General features: G+C 39.7%; 1 protein-coding gene across 2 annotated transcripts in view; it reads right to left on the reverse strand.

Annotated features, from left to right (window-relative positions):
* Window positions 1-25,610, reverse strand: part of NAV3 (neuron navigator 3) — a 363,931-nt gene that overhangs the window by 154,196 nt on the left and 184,125 nt on the right. For both annotated transcript variants that reach the window (XM_054988337.1, XM_054988336.1), the window contains exons 10-12: window positions 9,453-9,561; window positions 8,209-8,592; window positions 1,500-1,619 (exon numbers count right to left, since the gene is read on the reverse strand). In XM_054988337.1, the coding sequence (XP_054844312.1) occupies window positions 1,500-1,619; window positions 8,209-8,592; window positions 9,453-9,561 (613 nt within the window). The remainder of the gene's footprint in view (window positions 1-1,499; window positions 1,620-8,208; window positions 8,593-9,452; window positions 9,562-25,610) is intronic.

Genomic DNA, 25,610 nt, shown 5'->3' on the forward strand with positions numbered 1-25,610 from the left:
GTTGTTTAAGAGGGTCAGCAGATAGCTTGATTCAGTGCCTCTTGCTTCCTTTTTCCTACCAAACTGCAGATTAGTAGCCTTAGCTTTTTTAAAAAAAAAGAAGAATCACATGCACCTTCAGGTCTTCTAAACTGTTGGAAACAAAGGACTTTACACTGTTCCCTAATCTCAGGTTATAGAGGGGAACTATATAGAATCAGAGAGATATAAGGGTCAAGACCTCAATCCTTTTGCTCTTTTTGGTCTGGCTCTGAAGTACTGCAGATTGGTATTCTTAGGGATTTCCTTCTGTCTTCACCTTCCCTCCTTGCTGTCTTCTCCATCTTGCAGCCATGGATGCAGGACTTGCTTCCTGCATCCCTTGGACTTCTAGCTCAGACAATTAGGATAGGATACTATCTTTATTCCTTTCCCACCCCAAGTTGAGTTCTTTAAATAAAGGGCTCATATTCCTTTGTTAAAGATAAAACCAGGCTCTATGTGGACATTTGTTCCTCAGCACACATGCATGCATGCTTTTGCTGCATCCACTAGGCAACACTGTCATTCAAATTTGCTACACTGAAGATTTGCTATACATCTCTATTTATTACATTATTAATTTTAGTATTATTAATTTATTATTTGCTGAGCCCGCAATGGTTCCTTACTAAAGTACAGGCACTGGACTCAAAGCCATCAAAGAACACAAAGAGGTAAAGGAAGAAGCCACAATTTATACAAGTAGACTACTGTACTCGTTATCTATCAAGGACTTCTGGAAAGTGGGAAAAATTATGAATGTAATGAGACATAGATGGACAGCAATTACATCTGTGCAGGTAGATAAAGCTGACCAAGTGCAAAGACACATTCTAAGGACTTATATACTTCACAAAATCTCAGTACATTCAATGTCAGCTTTGATAATGTTTAAAGCAAGAGAAGAACCCTGTAATCTTAAAAAAATGATATCACAGTTCACAAAAACTGTTCTAAACTTCTCTGCTACTACTAATCATATGTCACATGATTTTACAATTAATTCCCTTTTTGCTACACAGATCTGTGTTCTAAAGAATCAGTATGATCTTAAAGTTATCAAGTCTGGAAATTAATCATCTCTCACTGGCCGGTATAATTAGGGAGCATGCCAAAGTGAGTGTCATCACCCCCACTGGTCTGATCAGAGCCACCCAGGGTACTGGCCCTCTAGGAACTCACAGGACCAGTAAGCCAATGCCCCTAAGTATAATTATATGTTTCCAGTCTGTAGTTTACTGCCCTGTGGAGGTTTATGCAAAAGATTCTTTTAGCCACTGATCAACCTAGTACCTTTCAAGAATAACTTGATGCTGTACATTCTAAGCTCTAATTTGGATTTTTATTTATTTATCAACTGTTTACCCACAAATTTTCTTTTTGTTTGAAAATGTTAAGCCCTAGTTTGATCACTTCACCAGGATCCTAAAAACATTTATAGCACGTTTGTTACTTTATGTAGAAAAAAATGGCATTACCTGTCTGCATCCACAGTGACATCATGAACCCCTCTTTGAATGACATCTCGGGAGGCAGCTATGTCTGGTATTCTGTTCAAGCTTCTTGTATACAGGTTGAGCCCTCCATCTGTCATGTAACTGAAAATAAAAGTACAGTGTATCACAAGAAAATGCTACCATCTGGTGCTAATTATTTATACAGTACCATCAATGTATAAATGTAGCTGAATTAAAGAAAGTAATGGAGCTTTTATTCTGCAGAGATAAATTTCTAAAGCAGCATTTTGCAAATTTCTTCTAATGGAATCTAGCTAACTCAAGAAAGCAACTGTTTAAGCTTTGCTGTAGCAAGAGAACACTGTAAAAACACTGAGAACATCTGGATTCAGTTCTCTGCAGGAAAAGAACAGCCATTCATTAGCATCATAACTGTAGATGGGACAATATGGGAAAAGCTTGTTGCTTGTCTACTCTGCATATCTTTTTTTGCAGTAGGATATGCATTTCTTTATAGGAAGATCTTTCTGATTCAAAATCTAGTTTAACTTTCACAAAACAGTGGGATTTATAGAGACACTGAATTTCAACAAGCAACTCCCAAGTAAAAACTAAGGTGGTACAGTCCAACCTAAGCAAATGAATATTGGAGGAAAAGACAAAAAATTAGCTTTCCTGGAATGTCTGCTCATGTTGTTAATCTCGTGGAAACAGATCAAAATAAAGGGAGAAAATGGTGCTACCTAAATTGTCATCCTGCTAGTGGATTTCTAGTTCTTCCAGTTATGCTTGTGTGCATACCAATGCACATGGAGTAGAAAACTAGCTTCACTGACTGACATTCCCATCTCCAGGCCTAATTAAGACCTGATCAATGGATATTGTAAGCCATGGGTAAACCTTTACTTGTGTATTTACCATATGTACCTTGACCATATGTGGTTTGTCTCAATCATATGTAACTTTTACCATGCCTGCAAGCTACACATTGACATTCCAGATTTACTACTTTATTACAGAAGGACTGTAATAAAGGTGAGAGGTTCCAGTGTTTCCTTGGCTTCTTGCAGCTGGTGTAGGGCTCAATTAACCTGTTGACTAGCACTGTCCTTGTTATCAGGTGAGCCATCTACACTGTGGATGCTTGAGTATCATGCCCACCTACTAGCTAGTGCTCACATCTTCGAAGGATAACACCAACAATTAACCTCAGCTCCTTCTCTCTTCTGTTTAGTGAGACTTTTCTTGCTATTGTCTTTCCATTTCTAAATGTATCTGAAGAAGGGAGCTTTGACTCTAAAAGGCTCATATCCTGGAAATCCAGTTGATCTTTATGATGCTACTGGACCTAAAGATATTAAAATATGTCTCATGTATGTATCTACACAAATGAAGTTCACAAAAATTCACAGAACTGAATACTCGATTCAGCAATACTATAGAACCAATACAGTATTCAATAGTGTGGTACAGTGGTTAAAGTGTTGGAGTAGGATATGGGAGAGCCAGGAAGGTCTAACTCTGTCATGAAGCTCACTGTATGACTTTGGGCCAGTCACTCTCTCTTAACCAAAGCCACCTCACAAGGTTGTTGTGAGGATAAAGTGGGGAAAAGAGAGCCATATGTTTCAGATTCTTGGAGGAAGGAAAGTGAAAATGTATTGAAAAGAAAGGCAGTCAAAATGGAAAAAATGACATTCATTCAACTCAAGCCTCTGTATCTCCTTCCCCATCAATATAAAAGCCACTGAAGTTCAGCTCAGACTGAACCTTTTCCATGGGTTCTATATGGGGGTCCTCTTGTAATAATGATCACATAAAATTGATCTCTGTGGAATATTTTTTAAAAACCCAAAACACCAACTTTTAAAATAAATTCATATTTGGGGATGAATTCTGTAGCGAAAAAGCTATTTTTGGATTGCATTCTCTGTTTCTGTAGCATCTAAACAAAATGGAAAAGAAAGCATTCAACACTTCAAGTTATTTTAATTCTCATATGAGTAAAAAGGCATTAGTTGAGAGCCTCAAACACATGAAGCAGGCCTGTCTCATATTAATTCCTAATTACTGCTGGATACCATCCCCAAGTGTTTAAACTAATTAAAGTAGGAATGAAAGAGGAAAGAGAGATAAGACTTGACATGCCTGAATGAAGCGTGAATTTTCAGTGTTTATAATTTATTCTTTTCTTATTCTAAAAACTCCTAGAAACTGTTTTTTAAAATGTTCTGGCCAAGAGCACTGCGGTTCACTACTATTTCCTACGTCGTTCTCATTAGAGATGTCAAAAAAGACAACTTAATGTTTTCTTGAAGGTGAAACTAATTACTACATTTTTCGTGAAGCAATAATTATTGCTGTTAAATAATATATGTCATAAGCAAAATTTTGAAGAAAAGTATCAATAGAAATCTTTAAAGTCTCACAGTGCTTTGAACCTTTTCATGGGCTGCACGGAGGAATGCAACTTCTTATAGCAGGCATCAAGAAACTCCAGGGAAGCAGGATCTACCTTTTTGTTTGTTACAAGAGTCCACTACAATTTACACTGGAAGGCCAATATGGAAGATATTAACTCCCGGCCCGGCAAGGGAGTTCCATAGATGGATAGGTAGTAACAAAAAGTTCTTTTATAGGTCTAGCACTGTAAAAGGGAGGGGATCCCGCCCCCCAAATCCACTTTTTAAAATATTTATTCTTCTTACACTTTCTTTTGTCTTTTAAAAGAGGATTTTTTTGTTTAATGCTCCCTATTAAATATTGAGTTTTGTGCTCATAGCGATTTCAGCCAGTAATGAGTTCATCTCAGAACAACATGTTTATTGAAGGCCAGAACAGACAGACAGACAACAGTAGCTCAATGTGAGCCAAATATATACACATAAATCTCCGCCCCCTTATAGACAATTACCAATAGCAGCACCCTAGAATACCATTATTTGCATTAACTGTATACAATGTGACAGATCGGCAGGCCCCTCCCTGATTGGTCTTTATTCAAGAGGACCAATTGGCTACTGCCTACAGATGGTAACCAATGAATGTGTAGACATTAGGAACCTTGACACAGACTGAAGCTCTACACAGTGCAAACACTCAATGAATCACAGATATTAGGGGCCTTGCGAAGCCCAATACATAACACTCCCATTTGTAACTTCAGTCCTTTCAGTTGTTTTATGTTAGAAGACCACAGGGCGGTGCTGTTGTAACTTGTAAGAGGATAAGAAGGCTTGGGAAGACACTGCCTGCCTCAAATCTGCAGAGTAAAATTCTAAAATTCTGAAGAACTTCCCTTCCTGTCCGTCCTCTCTTCAAAAATTCTCTTTTTTTCAAAATGGAATTGATTAGAAACTGACTCCAAATTCCTCAAAAGATGGAAAGACACAGATTATTGGATATCAAAGGGAAACTGGGTAAAAAGGAATCAAGAGACTAGATCCCTGCCCATCTTCCTGCAGCAAAGATTCCCTTAGCAGAGAGACTCACCAGATGATTGCCCAGGCAGGTACTTTTTTCCGACTCTTTTCCTAAGGATTTCCAACATCTTGCATATGAAGTAACATTTTCAGTAAGCTGTTCATTGTGACACCAAGATCTCTTTCCCAGAGTCCCAGGTCCCAGTTAAGGCACTAAACTTGACAATACAGTCTAATTGCTTTAGAGGAGTCTGGATTTAGCCATTCTTAACATTCAAAGAGTGCTCAGAGTGCTTCACTCATACCATCTCAGTAAGTCTTTCAATACGTCCTTAAGGTAGGATAGTATTATCCCCATATTGCAGATGGGAGATGACAACTAAGGCTGTTTAGTGAATTCATGACAAAGAAAATAGCCCAATCAGGTAATTTCTGGTTCTTCTTTATCCACTAAAACTATAACAGACATAATTATCTTTTTGTCCTTTCTAATTATAGAATATATTATCATCAGGGTGGGGTTGAGAGTTAAAAAGCCAATTAAACATCCATACTGATTTGTATCTTATGTTCTGTTTCGTGTCCTCTCTTTTTAAACACATTTCAACCCTGGTTTGAAAAATACTAAGGATTTTAAATTACAATAAGGATTTAAGAAGTATCTCTTGCTGCCTGCCTGACTCTCATCTAATTCATAGAAAATATCTCTGTTCTTTTCACTATGCTGTGACAGCAGTGAAAGTCATATGAACCATTAAGCAGTTTCTCAAGGGTTTTGTGTGTGGGGGGGGGGGGGGCTGCTCTGTACTGTAACTCAGGATGTCAACCCAAGGATTGCTCCTCTCCTTTAAAGCTAAGCAATCAGTCTCTTAATACAGAATATGTAAAATACACGTTTTATACTCAATAGCAAATGTCAGTTTGAGCAGCCACAAAATCCACAGTTTGTTTGGACAAGTTCATTTTGAACATACTTCTTGCTTTTTAAGGTAGTGTTTTAACCCAGTGTTTCAGTACAGAATGTTGTCACCTACCAGAACAGCCATTTTTATTTGACATTATTTAATTTGATTTGCACCCAGTTCAGGTGCCAAGGTTATTACTATAAGTAATATGAGTATCAACTTATATTAAAAACAATTAGGGCTAAGAAATTATCTGAAAACTAGGAATGGCATTTATATGATGGCGACTGTTCAATTTTTGCTGATTGAATTTATAGACCCCAGTTGAAGCTATGATCTACTGGTGAATTAAGCCTCCAACTCACATCAAAAGGAGCCAAATGATTTTGGACCCCAATAAAACTGTGCAAAATATTTAAGTGTTCTAGTATTAATATACTGGAGCGCCTAAATCTCTTTGTGCAATTTTATTGGCTGACATACATGCCATATAAGAACACAGAACTAGACGTTATAAGAGAGATGGAACTGCTACTCTTTGTCTGTTTGCTCCCTCTTTGTTGTAATGTCTATCACAACACCCTGCCTGACAAGATGTTATCATATTATATATCTCCCTGTTTCTTCCAGCCAAAGTTTGATGTGAGATGGGATGTACACAATACGGTAAAATCACATCGCGTGCTGCATAGTTGTCAATGTTATATGGAAGAAGGAACAAAAAGACATGACATGGTGATGATTCTATGATTAATATTTAGTTCTGCCCTAGAAGATGAAACAATGTAATGTATTAGATGGAAATGAATGATAACAGCAAAATCATTGGATGCAATACCTCTGGAACAGTAATAACAATGGACATAATACTGGGACAAAACCTTTTCCTTAACTCACATATGACTTTCTATCACAACAACATAGATCAAAGAACTGAAAGATTTTGTTAACAAGAACAAGCATTTGGCTGGTGACTGCTATTTCCAAGAATAGAACTTTAGTGTGCAATCCTAAGCAGAAGCACTCCAGTCTAAGCCCATTGATTGCAATGGGCTTAGACTGGAGTAACTCTTCTTAGGATTGCACTGTTAATCAGACTAACCATCAAGTTGTCAATACTTCTTCTTTGCTAATATTTTAGTAGTGTCTCCGAGGCTTGCCCTGAGTGAGAAATCCATTGTGCTTTAACTATAACCACTTCAATGCAAAAAAAGAAGATCCTACTAGATAATAAATGATACCATCCCATCTCCAGGAGTATTCCTGTGGTTAGCTATAACACACAAAATTGAGAAACAGCAAAAAAATCTTGTTACTCCCATCTATGATAGATTGTATGTGACAGCTAGGTATATAAAATTGATGCCCGTCAGAAAAGAGTTTTGTCTGCTCCATATGAAACCAGTCTGCTATCTATGAATTGGGGGAGGGGCCGCAGTGGAAATGCTAGACAAAGCAAAATAAAACACTTACATTTGAGCTACTGCAGTGTATTAACATCACTCTAGCTCCGTATTGGCCTCTAAGGAAATCAGCAGCAAAACCACCATATGTTTAAAAGCAGAAGATCAAACCAGGCCACAGTTTGTGATCCATCAAGCCAAACACAACCTCTCCTCTGTGTATGGTAGTCCACCACAGACTTACTAAACCACATGTTTTTTTTGGCTGCATAAACATGGGAGGAACTGTTTCCATGTATCTGGCACTCCAAAATACATGACTGGCACAGAATATATATGAAGATAAACATGAAATGGAGTCCACTCAGGAATTGTCTAAGCTGACTGGCAGCAGCTGACTGGGGTCTCACACAGAGAATGTTCTTTACCCAAGATCCTTTAATACAAAGCATGTGTATTACAACTCTCCCTGAGAGGGGATCGGCAGACTCTAGGAACAACAATTTACAATAAGGTTCTATTTATTGCCTATACTAACCCATTCCAATCTGAAGGCCTAAGGATTTGTCATTCCCACTCCCAAAATCCTACATATGAAATTAGACTAAAAATTGCTCCACCTGTGCTAATTATTTACATGTAAAGATCATTCAAATAAAAAAAATATTACAAAGTGTCTAGAAAAGTCTCAGAGTCAAACTTCAGTGGGTTTCCAAGAAAATAGAGTGTTCCAGTTGCTAGAGACATTCACCTAGCCAAGTTTTTTAAGTGTCCTTGTTTTGGTCAACAGAACACATTCATGTTGCTTTTTAAAGGTCGAAATGCAACAGTTTAAATTGTTGTCAGAAAGGAAAAAATGTACTTTGCAGTAATCTTGGTGACATTATCAACCGTATTTGTTTACAGTGTTCATAATGAGAATGCCATTATGAAGTAGAACAGGTTTGACAAAATCCAGATAATACCCATTGTGCATGGATCTGGCACATTAAAAACTTACCCACTGTTGATGTCATCAGTTCGGAGGCTCTTCCCAAGAATGTCTCCATCACTCATGTATCCTCCAACATCAACATCAGAGGAAATGTCCAGATCAGTAGTTCCTTTTTCACTCATGTCTATCTGAGATATATTCCCAAGGCGAGAGACAGCTGCACGGCGAAGAGGTGTGGTGTACATGAATCGAGATGGGTCAGTATGTATGAAGCGACTAGCACCACTGCGAGGGTAACCTCCACCCAGGGAAGGAGCATCGCCTGCCTGAAGACGAGGACTAGCTTGTCCGAGTCTCCAGGTTACTGGAGAGGATCGGTTTGTCAAGCCTGGAATGCTTCGCCCATTCACTTCAGTTGTCACAGTGCTGTCAAACGTTGTCTCCAATGTGCTGCCAAGCAAAACAAAAACTGATGAACTGTGCTTCCTATAGCTCTGAGTATAGAAAAAAATGGGGAAAATGACACACTGAGACAAAAAGGTCTCATCAAAAACAGGCACCATGTTTTGACTGGTCTTAACTATGATGTACATCTTTTTACAGGATGGCATTTCGAATTAAAGATCTTGTTATGCTTTTATAAAATAAATTCTGTACTATCCTTTTTATTGTTTCTAGAAGAAAATATGTCATATACAATGCAATCCTAAACAGAGTCACTCCAGTCTACACCCAACGAAATAAATGGTCTTGATTGGCGTAACTCTGCTTAGGATTGTACTGTAAATATAATGGAGAAAGGTGACAGGGAAAAAAATTAAAATGTATTACTTCAGCAGGCTATTAGGGTCTCAGTGTACCACATGGAAATTTTTAAAAGTCAGCTAAATGTATGGCAGCATTTTAGTCAACTTCTTTGAACTGTGATGTTATCCAAATTTTTAAAAATTATTTTGTAACAGTGTTATGTCACTACATTGTTAATCGAGATATTTTGGGAAAATGTGCATTCAAATGATGGTATGATTTTTGAGATCACAGAAGAAGGTACTTGTATAAACAATACTGCTGTTAAATGTATTGAATAACTACACTTTTCAAAATGACACTGTAGAATTAGCAATCTCTATTACAGTAATAAAACAAATGATATAAAATCCATAACCATGACGTCAAATTGCACCCCAGAAATGTTTGTGTAAAAGAAAGCTGATATTAAAACAGGAATAAGAAATTCCAGATATAGGGAAGATACTCTCATAGGTTCTCTGGGAAGGTGGCATACACATTTTCATCATTTTAAATAATACCTGTGGCTTATCTGAGTTCCTCTAAGACTGGACATAGTTTCTTCCAAGTTCTGCCTCAGATCTGCTATATTCTTTACTGTTCTCATTCGTCTTGTTTCAGGATCTTCCCCTGTAAGTACAGATAAACAACCAGTATATTTCAGATGAAATTTAAATCTGAACAAAATAATAACCTTAAGTCTAATTATGCATATAATTACCGTTTCACACTTGCATGATATTCATGACAAGGCCAATGTAAGCAGTGTGCATCAGCTGTTGGCATGTTCAAGCAGTTGCAGGTTACCACATCCCAACATGGGGCTGGCAGCTTACAGTTCCAAGACGGGATCGTGGCAAAGAGAGTAGAATTTCCCATCCTGCCATGTACCAGCACTGCAGCTCTGCTCGCTTCTCCTTCCATCTGGAAATCTTGCCCATACTAGCTGTGGTTTAATTTTTTTAAATTTATTTTTTTCTAAGAACTGCTACTATTACACACTGTCCTTCTCACCATTGATGCAGCCCACTCTTATTGCATGTTAATAGACAGGGAGGGTGGAAAAACGAGTAGGTAGCAGGCAGTGGTAAGGAGAAGGAACAGCAGCAACACTTAAACCACAGACGAGGTGGCACACCATGGGAGAGGTCCACAATCCCTCATATTCTAAAGGAACACACTGAGATCATGTTGCCTAAGGGCTCCCATACAAAAACAGGAAACAGTAAAGATTCATAATTTCTGTGATACGAACTCTGATAATTGTAAATTAACTAACACTACATACAAGACTTAGGCTCTATATATCACCTTCAGTTTTAAAACAGCAGCAGCAGCAACAACAACAAAAGGAAAGTGGCTTCAGACATAAGTATACAAGGACAGAAGCCAATAAAAACATAATGATTAATTGCTTGTATATTCCTGTTTCCAGCCCTTATCAGCCCATCCTCTACATTCTTTAGTGCAACCTGATGTTAAAACACTGTATTGCAGGATTATATGGATTCTATAAATGTGTGATGTCCTGTTCTGTCATGAATAGAGATGGGCATGAACAGCAATACGAACTAAAAAAGCCACGAACAGCCCAATCAGCTGTTTGCAAACAAGCTGTTTGTGAGGCCCCATTCTAAACAGGTGGTCCTTGCAAGCCTCCTTTGTTGCTGTTTGTTGCAGTTTGTCAAGCCAGACAATCTGGCACCTGCAATCAATTCCCTTGGCAACTGGAGGCAGGGACTGCCTGAACTCTGAACTCCTGCTGTTGCCCTGGAAACCCCAATCTAAGCCCAATTTATCTTGATAGGCAGGTCTTCCTTTCAAGTGTGGAGCTCCAAATTTGTTACAAGGAAGCAAAGAGCAGGGGTGAGGGGGGCCCCAGCTCTGGTTTTGCAGACAGTGAGGGAGAGACAGTTGCTGTTGGCATTTTGAGAGAGAGACAGGGAGAGTGCATTGGAGCTTGAATATTCTTTGTGTGTGGTTGGATAGGGATCTACCCCTTCAGGTTCCAGGGCTGCTGCTAGGCTCTGGGCCAAGCTATTATTTATTACTGGTACCTTTCCTGCTGCCTGCTCAGGTAAGGTTTCTGGGAGTGGTGTGGTAGGGATCTACCCCTTCAGGTTCCAGGGCTGCTGCCAAGCTCTGGGACCAAGCTATTATTTATTATTGGTACATTTCCTGCTGCCTGCTCAGGTAGGGTTTCTGGGAGTGGTGTGGTAGGGATCTTTATGGCTGGAGGAGAGCCTGCTGGCCCCCATGAACAATGAACATGTTCGTGAACAGGTCATGTTCGTCAATGTTCGTTGTTCATTGTTCATGGACGGCAACAAACAACGAACACAATGTTCATTTTTTTTCTGTTCATGCCCTTGTCTAGACATGAAATCCTCCCCAGAGGAAGGGGAGCAGGAGATGAAAGAAAGGGACATGCAGACATTAAAAATATTTCACTATATATTTAAGAGACTTTCCCAGCACAGATCCCACAAAATCTTTATCCTGTCTCATTCCTTTTGAAGATTAGCCACCATGTACCGTTCTTCAATACTTTATTTATTTATTTATTTATACATACTCAATTTTTCTCCTATATGGGGACCTAAAGCAGTTTACAACATCATTCCCCATTTTATCCTCACAACAATAAGCATCTGAGATAGAGAGTGATTGTCTGGCTCAAGGTCACCTAGCAAGCTTCCGTAGCAAAGTGGAATTGAAACCTGGATATGCCAGATTCTAGTCCAACACTCTAACCACTACACCATGTTTACAAAAAACTAAACAAATTTCGGTTCACTTACAAATCCAACATCTTTTGCTTACATCTGTTGTTATATTGTGGAATATTATCATTTGTTCATAAAATTTATGGATAACAATAATCCACAACTTCTTAATGCTTATAGACATTTGTGAATGCTATTTAAAAATTTCCTCATGAGAACTTATCACAGGAGTCACATTTATTTGTGGTCTTTCTCAGGTCGTTCTCATTATCACATATACAGAATAGAATTGGCACTATGTATCTATACAAGTAGAAGAATTTAATTAGGAATGCTTCTTAATTCCTCCTCACTAGAGATACTCCCTGGAGTACAGCAGACCTGTCAGAAATGTCTATGTTATGGAATGGAATTGCATGTGTATTCATTTTGCTTTATGTTGTTGTGTCCTGGATATTTGAGGGGCGGGGAAAGAATACCTTTGGATAAGTCTTATCATTGTGGAGGCAGAGAAAGAAATAGATTTCTAATATGCATAAACAATGTATAGAACTGTTAGTCATGCACCCAAGCATATATGCAGACATCACAGAAATTCATTGTGAATCACTGGAATACTGAAAAATGGAACACCCAATGCAGAAAAAAACGCAGAATGGATGGCTTCATCCAACACTAAATTTAGGTATTAATAAATTAGCAGTTCTCAATTTGCAGAAGAGAAACACAACTGATTTTGGGGTGTTTAGATAACTTAGGAAAAGCTATGGAAGTACTAGCATAAGTATGTCTACTGAGACTCTCCTAGGTCCCTCACCAGTCATTGTATTGTACCTCAATACATTGATTAACATACAGAACCTCTAAACAGTGTTATAAGAAGGCTGACATCCCAACACTTCTCAGAATTAGGGCTGAATCCACATTACCTATGCGCATCCCGGTGTTGCACTAAATGTTCACTAAACACCCAGAAGTATAGCGTCTTTCTAGCGCGATTCAGAAATCACGCTTGAAAGACGCTATACTTCCGGGTATTTAGCGAACATTTAGTGCAACACGGGGACCCGCCAAGGTAATGTGGATTCAGCCTAGATCAGAAATGCTATGCAAATGAGAAATGAAGTTTCTGTCTTGTACAGCTACGAAGGAGAGGATAAATGTGTTGACCTAGCATTCAAAAAGCAGAAACAGAATATAGAGAGCAACAGAAATAATACAGAGCAACCAAATCTAGAGCCTGAGAATGGGAGTGGAACTTTGAGCCTAGGGCAAACTTGTTTCCTGTCTTCAAGGCTACAAAAGGAATCTAGCATACAAAATTGCAGCAAAAAGAGATGGATCCAACTGCAATTTTTTCCCCTGGGGTGCACACTGACCATATATGATGTCATGTAAATATTACTCCTTCTCTCTTATCATGTGTGCTCCTGGCCAAAAATGGAATTATTAACATCCATAGAATTCCATTAGTATAATTAGTTAATTTGCTTCAGCATTTTAAGTATTAATGATGTGCCATATCCTTGTGTGTGTGGTTCTGTGATGGAAATGATACAGTTGCTCATATTAAGGCTTTTCATTGATAAGAAGGCTGAATGTTTGTTTGAAAACACTCTACAAAATGAAAACTGCATTCCACATATAAAGTGTGCATGGCAAAATGAACGCTTTAGGTCTACCCTTCATTCTAGGTTTTCACACAAATGGCACATCTTTATTACAGGCAGACAAAGTTCGTGGTGAAAGCATAGTATCATGTGAAAGAATAGAATTATCATCATGTCAGAAATTGCACATTTGAACCACCCTCAATTAAATGGAGCACAAACAATAATGAATACATAGATATTAGGGCTGTTAACACAACTCATACTCCCTAAATTCATAATACCAAACCCAATTTGGATTGTAAGCTGAGCTAGAACATAAACCTGTTCTTCTTCCCTCTCTTCTCTTCCACCTTCCACTCCACTTACTAACTATTAGGGGTGTGTAAAACTAAACCAACGAGCCAAAAATATACGTGGAATTTGCTGTTTTGTTCTGTTAAAGCAGCTTCCAGAATGGTGAACCCAATTCTGGAAAAGAAGCAGTAATAATAAGTCATCTCCACCTAAAAGTTCATGTGTTTCGATTTGATTCTTATCGTGCAGCAGCAGTGCAGGCAGGCACGAGGCTGGTGGCAGCATCTTGTTTTCTTTAACAGCAAGTGTACCAACCAAATGGATTCCAAGGAGAGAAACTGACCCCTTAGTGTTATACCAATTAACTTCATTGGCAGGAAGGGAAATGTGCACAGTGTGCATGAGTGCATTTTTTGTTTGGTTCTTCTCAGGCAATGGCATTGTCTTCCTGAAAATTGGGTTATCAAAAGAGGAAGAGCACCACTCCTCCCCCTGCCCATCGGCTCTGGAAACATTCCTTCAATTTAACTCTGTTGGATGGGAGGGGGAAGGTGCTTTTTGGCATTACTCTGGCAACCGCTGCCACTAACTGACTCCTTCCGGCCTATGAGTGTTGGAAATGTTCATTTAATTTAACTCCATGGAGGGAAGGTATGTCCTTTTTGGGGGGTGCTACCTGGGCAATGGCATTGTCTGTCTGCCAATCAGGTTCTGGGGGCACCACCCCTCCCCACCTATCAGCTTCAGAATATAGGGGTAGTAAAAGCAGGATTTTTATTTAATGCCATCATTGCACTGCACTGGTTAGAGCATTTTCTGCTTGGGCACAGCCCTGCCACCACAATGCCACTATCACTTTGCAAACCAGTCTCCCAACATAGTGTGTGCCCAGCAACATTCGCCTTCTTTAGGCTCCATTGTTCTGTGTGTGGGTACTGCACTTGAGGAAAAACTCAGTGAGTCTATGGTTTAGATGGAGGACTGTGTTCTGGGCAATTTTGGTGCTGTTAAGTGCAAAAAAGCTGCCCCAGAGCCTCACTTCCCACTATCCTCCCTTGAAAAGAACAGTGTGCATCTATACACATGCAGCCAACATTTGCCTTGCATGTGCATAACAACAACAACAAAAACAGATTAGATCCAAACTGGCAACAGCCCACCAAAGACAAACCAATAACAGAACAAAGTTCGTTCAGAAACCCCGGATTCAAAATTGGAACAAAAATGTTCTTAGTATGCACCCCTAGTAACTTTTTCTAGAACATTTCCAGTATATGTCTAAACCCATTCAAGAATATTGAATAATTCCATAGTGGCTTTGTACATATCCAGCTGTTAACGAACAGTTCATAGAACTATAGAAGCCTGCAAAGATGCAGTAGGTGCAGGACACAGATGTTCAGTCCAAACAACCACGCCTGTGGAATTATATGAAATTATAAACACTGGATAGTTCTCATGTGCCAATTGTATTCTCACCATAGAATACTGTCAACATTTATGTACATATATTCTTGAATGGGTTTAGACATATACTGGATATTTTCTATGTACTTATTGTGTTCCCACCATTGAATATTGTAAAAGTGTGTGTATATATATATGGCTGAATTGTTTCAGATGGAGTTTGACTCTTGAGGCCCTTTGGGCACTTTCCATAAACATTAGATATTAGTTTTGATAATTTTGGCTATTATTGTTGATTGTATGCCTCGGCGGGGCTGTTTGCCCTACCTTGATCTGGCTGATCCATGAATCCATGCTATAGTAACATTGCATAGAGTTTCTGGCAATTCTTAGAGAGGCATGATATAATTTGCATGTTTTCCTAGAAGTGATATCACCAACAGCCACATCCCATGTCACTGCCAGGCCATGCCTAGTAATCTTAATTTGAAGCTAGATTTTATACTCTATACACAACATTTTAATATAAAATCATTTCTAAAGAGAACAGTAAGTATTAAAAATTAAATATGAAAATCAAAGTATAACTTACTGACACAGGAATCTATAACTCAATTGCCTCACTTATAATCAGAAGTCAGACAACATATGGTACAAACATAAGTTTTTCACAAAAAGCTACTCATGTTCAGGTAAAAAGTTCCTTCATGCATTTGTAGTAATCCAGTTTGTACCCTTACTCTTTCAGCTGGTGGAGCTCATCTTTATTTAGGAGACAAAATGGGCCTCACTAGAGATGAAATCATTGTCCTGAAGAACCATCTTCACTCTATGACTGATTCTTGTAGGACCTTCTGTTAATCTTCTGCATTGGTCTATTTTCATCCTGCTATGAATTTCTAATCTCCCTTTCAAGTCTAAGCCCTCTAGCTAAGCATTACACTACAAATACTCTCCAAGTCAAACATCTGGCATCACCTGTAAGAAGAGGTTTTTATGATATATTAATATCTTAACCACACTATCTGAAACAAATGGATTCATCTATGTAGCTAATGCATAAGTTAATACATCAAACCATTAATCTATCATACTTATGTCCTATGAGCTTATTTAAACTGAGCTGTGGTACTGCATTCCAAGTTTCACACTCCTGTTCTCATACTGGTATTTACATTTCAATGTGAATAGGAAAACACTTCCTTTGATTCCATTTTCTCATGTGCATCCTAGTTTGCATTAGGGTCTCTTTCCTGAAGAAGCACCATCCATTTGGAAAAGTGCTAAAAAGCAGAGGGGTCAAACATTCCTGCTCAACTAGGAGTGGCTCTGCTCCTTGCGCTTCAGCCTGCCATGTGCTTCCCTTACCTCACAAATGCCAAACACTGCAGCAACAGGCGGGGACACTCCCTGTCTTTCTTTAGAACCTTAAACTATTCATTCTGGAATGAGAAAGTTCCCACTGATCTAAAAGATACCAAAATCACCCACCTAATGCCTCAAACATGCATGAATGCACAGGCACTTATGCATTTATTCATAAAATTTGTCTTAAAGGAAGGATTACAAACACCATTCATAGGGGTACAAAAGAAATATTATTGTGTAATGTGAGTTTATGGCACTAAAAGGAAGCAGTGAACATCTCTTCTTCCCTTTGCATTTCTTAGGCTGGCAAAGAATTGCTGTGGGCATTTTTGTTTGTTTGGCTGAAACAATCTAAACCGAAAAATTACACCTTATTTTTACATAGGAAAAACAGATATGTGGGACTATTGTCCCATGCTGCTACAATACTTCCTCACAGAAAGTTCAACAGACATATACCACTCTTCCTTTCATTGGCATTTCACTTCAATACACAAAACATTTTTTCCTTATTGGTTGCATGGCTTTGTCCTACACTACAAGTTATCTAATCTATAGAGTACTTCTCCTTGCCCCATAGTTCTGCCACTAAAGAAATGTGCTGAAGACCTAGGGTTGCCAGCTTCAGGTTGGGAAATTCTTGGAGATCTGAGGGCAGAGGCTGGGGATGGAAGGGACCTCAGCAGGGTGTAATACAGCCCACCCTCCAAAGAAGCCATTTTCTCCAGGCAAACTGTCTTGTCATCTGGAGATCACTTGTAATTCCAGGAGATCTCCAGGCCCCACTTGCCCTATGAACAGCAGAAGCCAAAGACCACAGAAGGGATGTATTCCAAATCATATAACTGATCAGTGGCAGAAATAGATGCAGCTTTACAAATTTGCCAAGTTCTTGTCCATGAGTTTATTTTGGCTCTTGTACATGAGTTTATTAAAATTCTACATAAATAGTATTCTACAGATAGCTTTAGCTCCACTTTTGAGTATAACTACAAACTACTGGGAAATCTGCAAGTAAGATTTGGGAATGCAAGTACAGACTTCCAAACATTTAGTCACACAAAATCCAACACTTTGAACCATCCCAGTTTCTGACTGAAGAGAGATAAAAGTATAACCGGGTGTAAAGAAATTTTTTGAAGCTCCTTTGGCTGTAGATTACCAATGCTTTCTTGCCTTCACTGATATAGCTAGTCTGTGAAGCACTGACACTCACAATTCCCTTCAAAGCCTATATTTATGGATGAGTTTTCTGCAGGGAATATTATAAGGATAAACCAGAAAATAGGCCACAGTATTGCCTAAATAAATCAAACCTTGTTACGTGTGTGGGTTGCCTAATTTTTTATTAATGATGTGGAAAGTTATTAACACTAAAATTAAAAAAAAAAATTCTGAATAAATTAGCAGCTCTTATACAGCTACCTGCCTATGTAAGCTTTCACACTGAATAAGGCCCTATTTGATGAGAAAGAACAAGGACGAGATTTGCCTCACCACCCTTCCCAAGCTTAGAAAAGTCGACTGTGTAACTGGGTGGCATCTCACTATTAAAAATAAGCAGGAATTGCACAGCAGAACGTCCTCCCATGCCTTGGAGTTTCAAGGTGAGCTCTGAGGCAAATAAAAGAAAAATGCTGCCACCAATGAACCCTTCAAAACATATTTCAAAAGAAGCAACTTTTATTTAATGCATTCTAAATCTAAGAGAAAAGGTGATGATAAAGCTCTACTATATTACACTGAGCACAAACCCAGTTGTGTCTGCTTATATTACCATCACTGGTCTCCTCCCATGCAGACATGCCAGTGCTCATGAAACTATTTGCCCATGTCAAACAGAATTAAACTCACCCATAATATCATCGTAAAGTACTTGTTCTAAGTCTCCAAGCATTGTCATTATAACATCCTCATCAAGCTGTGCAGTCCCTTCACGTAAGCAACCTTCCTCCTCCTCCACCCACTTCTGGCTGGTGAAGTTTGACTTAAAGGACACATTTTCATCGCCCAACTTGCTGCTTTCTCCTTGGCCAGATTCATCCGTGGGATATCGACGGAGCTTTTTACTTGACTTTGTGCTTCTGATAGGTGGTAGCTCTTCTGTTTCCCACAGAGACTTGTTGCTGGCATGATAAAGGGAATGTGCCGATTTGGAGAGAGCTTTGGAAAGGGAGACTCTGCTTCTAGGTTCTCCCTCTCTCTGGTGATAAACCTGGCTAGACTTGGATGCATTGCCAAACCAGTTCTCCCGGCAGGAATGCCTCTTGTCCCCTTCACTTAGAAGAGTGAGGTTAGTCAAGGACTTCTGCTTCTGAAGGCGAACACTCCCATTTCTTGTATCCTTGCTTCTGAACACTGAGAGTTCAGCAGGTCGTTGCATAATTTTAACCCAAGATTTGCTTTGAACAAGATTTCACATTTCGTCGATGCACAGAAATTCAGATCTTTAAGCTGGTGTCAGAAGCTAGCCTTTCTGCAGCATACAACTTACATACCATGCAGCACACTTCTCTCCACTGGTACTGAAAATCATAGCTTAAGCATCCAGTTCACATGCTGTAAATGACTAGATAGGCACAAGAATTTTGTCTGAATTCATGCAGCTTTTGATGCTAAACCAGTTCTTTCCACTCCCATTAATCTGCAGTACTTACAGTGATTTTCCTTGAATTTCCTTCAAGCAGAAGGGAGTTGATCAAATACTCTGCTCCAGCACAGAAGTAATCCTAAAAGCCAAAGACGTTTTCCTCGCTTCATCCAATCATTGGTCTCATCAGAGTGATGGGCCTGCATCCCTTTCAACAGCTGCGGTGTTCTGAAATCCAAACTACAGTGCAAGTACCGCCTACAGTGCTTCCCCCACACTCTTACTAGATCATGACCGATTCCTGTGCTCAGCTCTTTACTTTAGACGGGCTGATAGAGATGCAAGTGCAGCCGGCACGTCAGAGCTCAATAAGAGCCAAAATTAACCAGTGAAGCAAAGCTCCAAAAAAGCTTCCTCGCATTTTAGTATTCAACCTGCATTCCCAGATCTATGACTGTTCTCTGCTACTGCAGTGGATGCTGCTGGCTGCCATGGCAGCAAACAGCCTGGTGAATTAAACCAGAAAGACCCGAGCCTCTGCCCAGTTTTGTAATGTCAAGGGTTTCAGGATGCAGTTTAAGCCAAACAGGAGGCTCCAGCATTAGCTTTTTAAGTACTCCCTGGAATGTTCCTCCTTTTTGTAAGGTAAGGTTTAGAAAACATTTTCTTTCTTGTCATCACTATCCCTCATGCAGGCTGTTCAAAGCAGATTTATAATAGCTCTTGAATCTTACTGCAAATGCTGAATAAACATCTTCTCACAATATAAAGCATCACGTAAGGAATAGAAAATGTTCTTTGTAGGGAAAGGACTTCTAAAGAGAGGAATTTCATTCCCACTTCAATAGTCACTGAATGCTAAGGAAACATTAAGGAACAATTCAAAATATTTGAAGAAAATTTCCATCTTCTGAAAAAGGATTGTGAAATGTAACGAACAACCACACTCTTCCCTCCACAAAAGGAATTTAAGGCTGTAAGCTTATTGGACTTATTGGGGTTTCCTTCCAATTCAAAATGCTTAATATCAGAATGCCCATAATGTTCAGAAATTCTGAACATGTATGTACAGTATTTAAAAAATTCTGCAAGGAAAAGTAAAATGTGACATTTCTGTCTATTGGGGGAGGGAATTCTATAATTATACCCCCTTCCTTCCAAACTGAGTTTCACATAAAAGTGGCATTAAAGATTACTTTGGGTTCATATTTGATGAAGTCAGATTCAAATGTCAATATAGAAATGATGTTAAAAGAATCTTACTGCTTTTGCCAGCCACACCTATAGATATGCAAGGCTCAGCAGTAACTGCAGATACCTTACCTTGCAGTTGACAAAAAAATGGCTACGAGAAACGGACAGGTAACGCATGTTTGTGAAAGACATGACTAGACCTGACATCACAGTTCTGTGATAAGGAGCTCCCACCTTCTTCTCTACGTGGCACTACTAATTTGATCATGAAAGTAGCACTGAGGAAGAAGGTTTGAACACTTTCTCCATGAACCATTTACCAATCCAAATGCCCTATCCCAGGTACTGTTAGCTCCACATGTGGCAGGCTAATAACAATGGGGGGAGAAGGTCAACAAAATGGCATGGGATGTGATGCCAAATGATGCAGTTGTATCAGCAAATACACTGAAATATGCTAGATCAGGGGTAAGCAACCTTTTTCCCCCAAGTGTTAAAAAAATGCAATTTTTGAAGATGATGGCGTGCCAGCAAACAAAATGGAGGCAGGGGGAGATCACTTACTGGAGTCATACACATACTTGAGACACACTTAGGCCAAGCTAACCCTGGGTCGAATCCACATTACTCATTCTAAGTCGCATGTTCCCCGCATTCCCCACGCAATCCCGAGTGCTGGTCACATTACCTCATTAAACAGACGCATTTCATTCGCATTTCTCCCAAATATGTGGTCACAGGTTTTCAACGGGAGTTTCACGGTGGCCGTGAACGGGCCAATGCGCAATTTACACGGTCTTTTTTTAAAACTACCCCCCTTCCTGTCTCTCCGGCCGTTCCGAGAGTTCCTATTGGCTGATTCAACTTGCAAGTGCTCCATAGTCTGCAAAAGACCGTTTTTGACTTCATAGCATTGGATTTATTGATTATGCTGTTTCTGAATCAAATCTGGTAGTTTGAAAAATCATTTTAGGGTGAATCCATCCTCAGAACGGACTCGCGAAACTTCCTTTTTAACTGTTTTTTATTTTTTTTATTTTATATTACTGTAATATCGAAATTATGAAATATCAAAATAATGACACTCCAAGGAAGTGAAACTTCAGTAAAATTCAGGCACTGAACTGTCCTGCATAGGAAATGCCCACAAAAGCTTCCCACATGCTTCCAAATTTCCAAAAAAGAAACGGGAGAGAGCCATCAGTGCTGTCAGTGGGGGAAAGAGAGGCATCATTATCTTCAATGGTGTTTCTTTATAAGGCAAGATCGAAATAACGGAAAAGTGCGCTCAAAATTTTTTTTAAAAAATGGGCGGGAAAAAAAGGTCCCGCCCAAAAAAGCGGTTTTCGAGCGGCCGTGTGACCGGAGGGACGCGCAAGAAAGACGGATTGGAAGCAGGAATGTGAACGAAGAGGAAAAAATCGCGAATTGGAGGCAAACGGAAGATATGCGATAAACATGCGGGTAATGAGTGAATGTGGATTCGACCCTGGATAGAAAGGCATCTGGATAGCCTCTGCTAGTAAGACAGGAAAAAGAGCCCTACTGAACATTTAGAACATTTAGCATCCTGTCTCACACAGTGGCCAGCCAGCTGCTTTGGAGGGTTAACAACAGGGTATAAAGGCTGAGACTTTCCCCAGATGTTGCCTCCTGGCACTGGTATTTGGAGGTTTACTGCCTCTGGATGAGGAGGTTCTCTTTAGTCAGCATAGCTAGTTGACCTCTCCTCCATGAATCTGTCCAATCCCCTTTTAAAGCTGTCTATGCCTACAGCTGCGAGGAAAGGTGGCATAGTATAGCCTGATCTTGTCAGATCTTGGAAGCTAAGCAAGGCCAGTACTTGGATGGCGGACCACCAAAGAAGACTCTGCAAAGGAAGGCAATGGCACACCACCTCTGCTTTCTCATTTGTCTTGAAAGCCCCTTGCTGGGATTGTCATACATCAGTTACAACTCGATCGTACGTATGTATGCTTGTGATCATCACTACATCCTCTGGCAGCGATCTCCTCATTTCAATTACTCATTGTGTAAAGAACTTTTGTCCATCCTGAATCTATTGGCCATCACTAGATGCCCCAAGTTCTAGTATTTTGAGAGAGGGAGAAAAAGTTCTGTCTGTCCACTGTCTCTATCCCATGCATAATTTTGTAAACCTTGATCATGTCTCCTCCTAGGCATCTCTTTTCTAAACTGACCCAGACTCTTCAGCCTTTCCTCATAGGAAAAGTATTCCAACACCTTAATCATCTTGGTCATCTTCTATGTCTTCTAGCTCTGCAATGTCCTTTTTGTCCTGCTCAGGTCCACATCAAGTAGCCCCTGCCACAGTTCCAGTGCTTCTGGGGCTTGGCTTGTTCCTGACTACCAGCCCTCCTTCAAGGCAACAGCCCACCAGCAACTTTTCCAGTAAGTTAAAGGGCCAATACACTCCTGACTTCAACCTAAATCAGCACAAATTTAATTATGGGATCACTTTTGTCCTGCATGCATATGTAAAAATTCTAACATCACTTCAGTGGCAATGTTTCCCTTATGCTGTTGATTCAACATGCATAAAAGTACTTGGACAGCAAAATCAAAGAATATCTCTGTAGATCAGTGTTGGCACCTTGTGTTGCAACAGACTGTACCTGCTTTTATATAAATTTTCTCTTACACATATTTCAAGAGAAGGTTGATAAGGTTGTAATGTAGGTGGGTAAGCTGGGCAAGCTGTTTACATGTTTTGTAACAGAATGTTCAATTACGTAATCACAAACTATTTTAGACCTTTGTTTCATTATCTCCATAAATGACTTAGCATTGCCATATGTGAAAGATGCACTTTCTTGCTGAAGCCTAGATGGAGCTCTCAACTCTTAGTCATTACAGCCTCTTTTAAATAGTTAATTTTACATGTCCTCATGATGCATTCTGCCCATCTGCAGTACTGGCAAATGTGCAGGACAAGAATGTGGAATTCTCCCAAGTTAATTTTGTTTTTGAGAAACAGCCTTATTAAAAACTTTATCTTATTTTAAACATAGTGGATTGACATAAAGTAACCAAATACCTAAACATTAATATGTGAGAATAAGTACATGACGTGTAAGGTGTGCCAATATTTTACACAGTATTTAATGGTTATGTTATCCTGAGTACATGGTTGATCACAACACCAAAATATTTGTGTGATATTTGGAATGACTTTTCCAAACCAAAACTTTCTAATTAGCCATATATAAGATTGGAGAAGAGCGAATGTCATCCTAATTTTTAAGAAAGGGAAGAAGGATGACCCAAGAAACTACAGGCCAGTCAGTCTGACTTCTGTTGCTGGGAAGATATTAGAGCAGATTTTAAAGGGATCCATCTGTAAGCATCTGAAGGACCACTTAGTGATCTGGGGAAGTCAACATGGTTTTGTCCCCAACTGATCTTGTCAGGCAAACCTGTTTTCCTTCTTTGATCGAGTGGCAAGCTTACTGGATCATGGGAACTGGATTTCAGTAAAGCATTTGATAAAGTTCCCCATGACATTCTAATGGGTAAACTGGAAAACTGTGGATTAGACTATAGGACAGTTTGGTGGATAGGGAACTGGTTAGGGGACCACACCCAAAGAGTGGTAATTAATGGCGTTTCATCAGATTGGAAGGAGGTGTCCAGTGGGGTGCGACAGGGCTCGGTTTGGGGCACGGTACTTTTCAATTTTTTTATCAATGGTCTGGATGAAGGGGTAAACAGGCTACTCATTAAATTTGCTGATGATACCAAATTGGGAGGAGTGGCAAACACCCAAGGAGATAGAGATAAAATTCAACAAGACCTGAATACTCTGGAGAAGTGTGTGGTTGTGAACAGGATGCAATTCAACATAGATAAGTGTACGGTATTACATCTGGGCCACAAAAATGTGAAACACAAATACAGGATGGGGGATACACTTCTGGGCAGTAGTATATGTGAAAGAGATCTTGGGGTAAGAGTGGACTGTAAACTAAATATGAGCAGTCAGTGTGATGCGGTGGCAAAAAAGGCCAATTCAATCCTGGGTTGCATCAAAGGGGCCATAGCGTCGAAATCGCAGGAGGTCATAGCCCCTCTCTATACTGCCTTAGTCAGGCCGCACCTGGAGTATTGTGTGCAGTTCTGGAGACCTCACTACAAAAAGGATGTGGACAAAATTGAGAGGGTTGCAGAAGAGAGTGACAAGAATGATCAGGAGTCTGGAGACTGAGCCCTACGAGGAAAGGCTGAGGGCCTTAGGAATGTTTCATTTGGAGAAAAGGAGATTGAGGGAGGACATGATTGCTCTCTTTAAATATGTGAAAGGCTGTCATTTGGAGGAGGGCAAGGAGCTGTTCCAGTTGGCAGCAGAGGACAGGACACGAAGCAACGAGCTTAAATTACATGCAGAAAGGTACTGGCTGGATATTAGGAAAAACTTTTTCACAGTCTGAGTAGTTCAAAAGTGGAATCAGCTGCCTAGGGAGGTGGTGAGCTCCCATTCACTGGCAGTTTTCAAGAAGAGGCTGGATGAATATTTGTCAGGGATGCTTTAGGCTCATCCTGCATTGGGCAGGGGGTTGGACTAGAAGGTCTGTGTGGCCCCTTCCAACTCTGTGATTCTGTGATTTACACAAGTGCTCAACTAGTGGTAGAGACAGACTGATGACCAAATGGAAAGGTTACGCAATAGAGGTGTGCACTGAAGAATTTCCCTTTCAATTTTGCATCTTAGGTTTCCAAATAAACTATGTACAGGTATTTTTTTCCAGGTGGGGTGTTGCCAGCTCAGATCTACTCATTTTAAGGTTTTTTGTTACCATGAGGGGGGTGTTGTTTGCAATAAGGACTTCTGGACTCTTTGGAGCAGTTGCTTTTACACTTAACAGCATCAAAATTGCACAGAACAGTGTCCTCCCTCTAAAACATCACTCTGCTGAGTTTTTTTCCTACTAAAACTACACACACACACATACACAACAATGGATTCTGAAGAAGGCAAGTGTCAGTGGGGGCACACAATGGTGGGAAACTGGCTAGCAAAGGAATAGTGGGTCAGTAGTGGCATAAAAAACAAACTTGCTTCACATTCACTTTTTTCTTTTTCTATAGTGCCAATAAATTATTACTTTTGCATCCTGCTGTTGTCTGTTGGTGATAAGCAGGTGTTCTTGCATTAGTTGCCCCCAATTTCCATCAGTCAAGTGCAGGCAGGCAGCATGACTGTTTGAATCCCCGCCCCCCTTGCCTAAAAAGACCTGCATTTTCCCCATAAGTTTTCTTTTTTCTGTGGGCAGGTGGGATTGCTTTTGAAAGGGCAGAGTAGTCGAATGGCTTGCTGGATAAGGGGGGCAGTAATCCTAAACAGGTCTACTTAGATATAAGTCCCACATTATTCAATAGTGCTTACTCCCAGGGAAGTGTCTTTAAAATTGCAGCCTGTGATTAAAGTCTGTATATTCCCCTTTCCAAATGCTTCCAAAGCCAATAGGC

The sequence above is a fragment of the Eublepharis macularius genome, chromosome 9 (genome assembly GCF_028583425.1).
Source record: "Eublepharis macularius isolate TG4126 chromosome 9, MPM_Emac_v1.0, whole genome shotgun sequence".
NCBI classification, from domain to species: domain Eukaryota; kingdom Metazoa; phylum Chordata; class Lepidosauria; order Squamata; family Eublepharidae; genus Eublepharis; species Eublepharis macularius.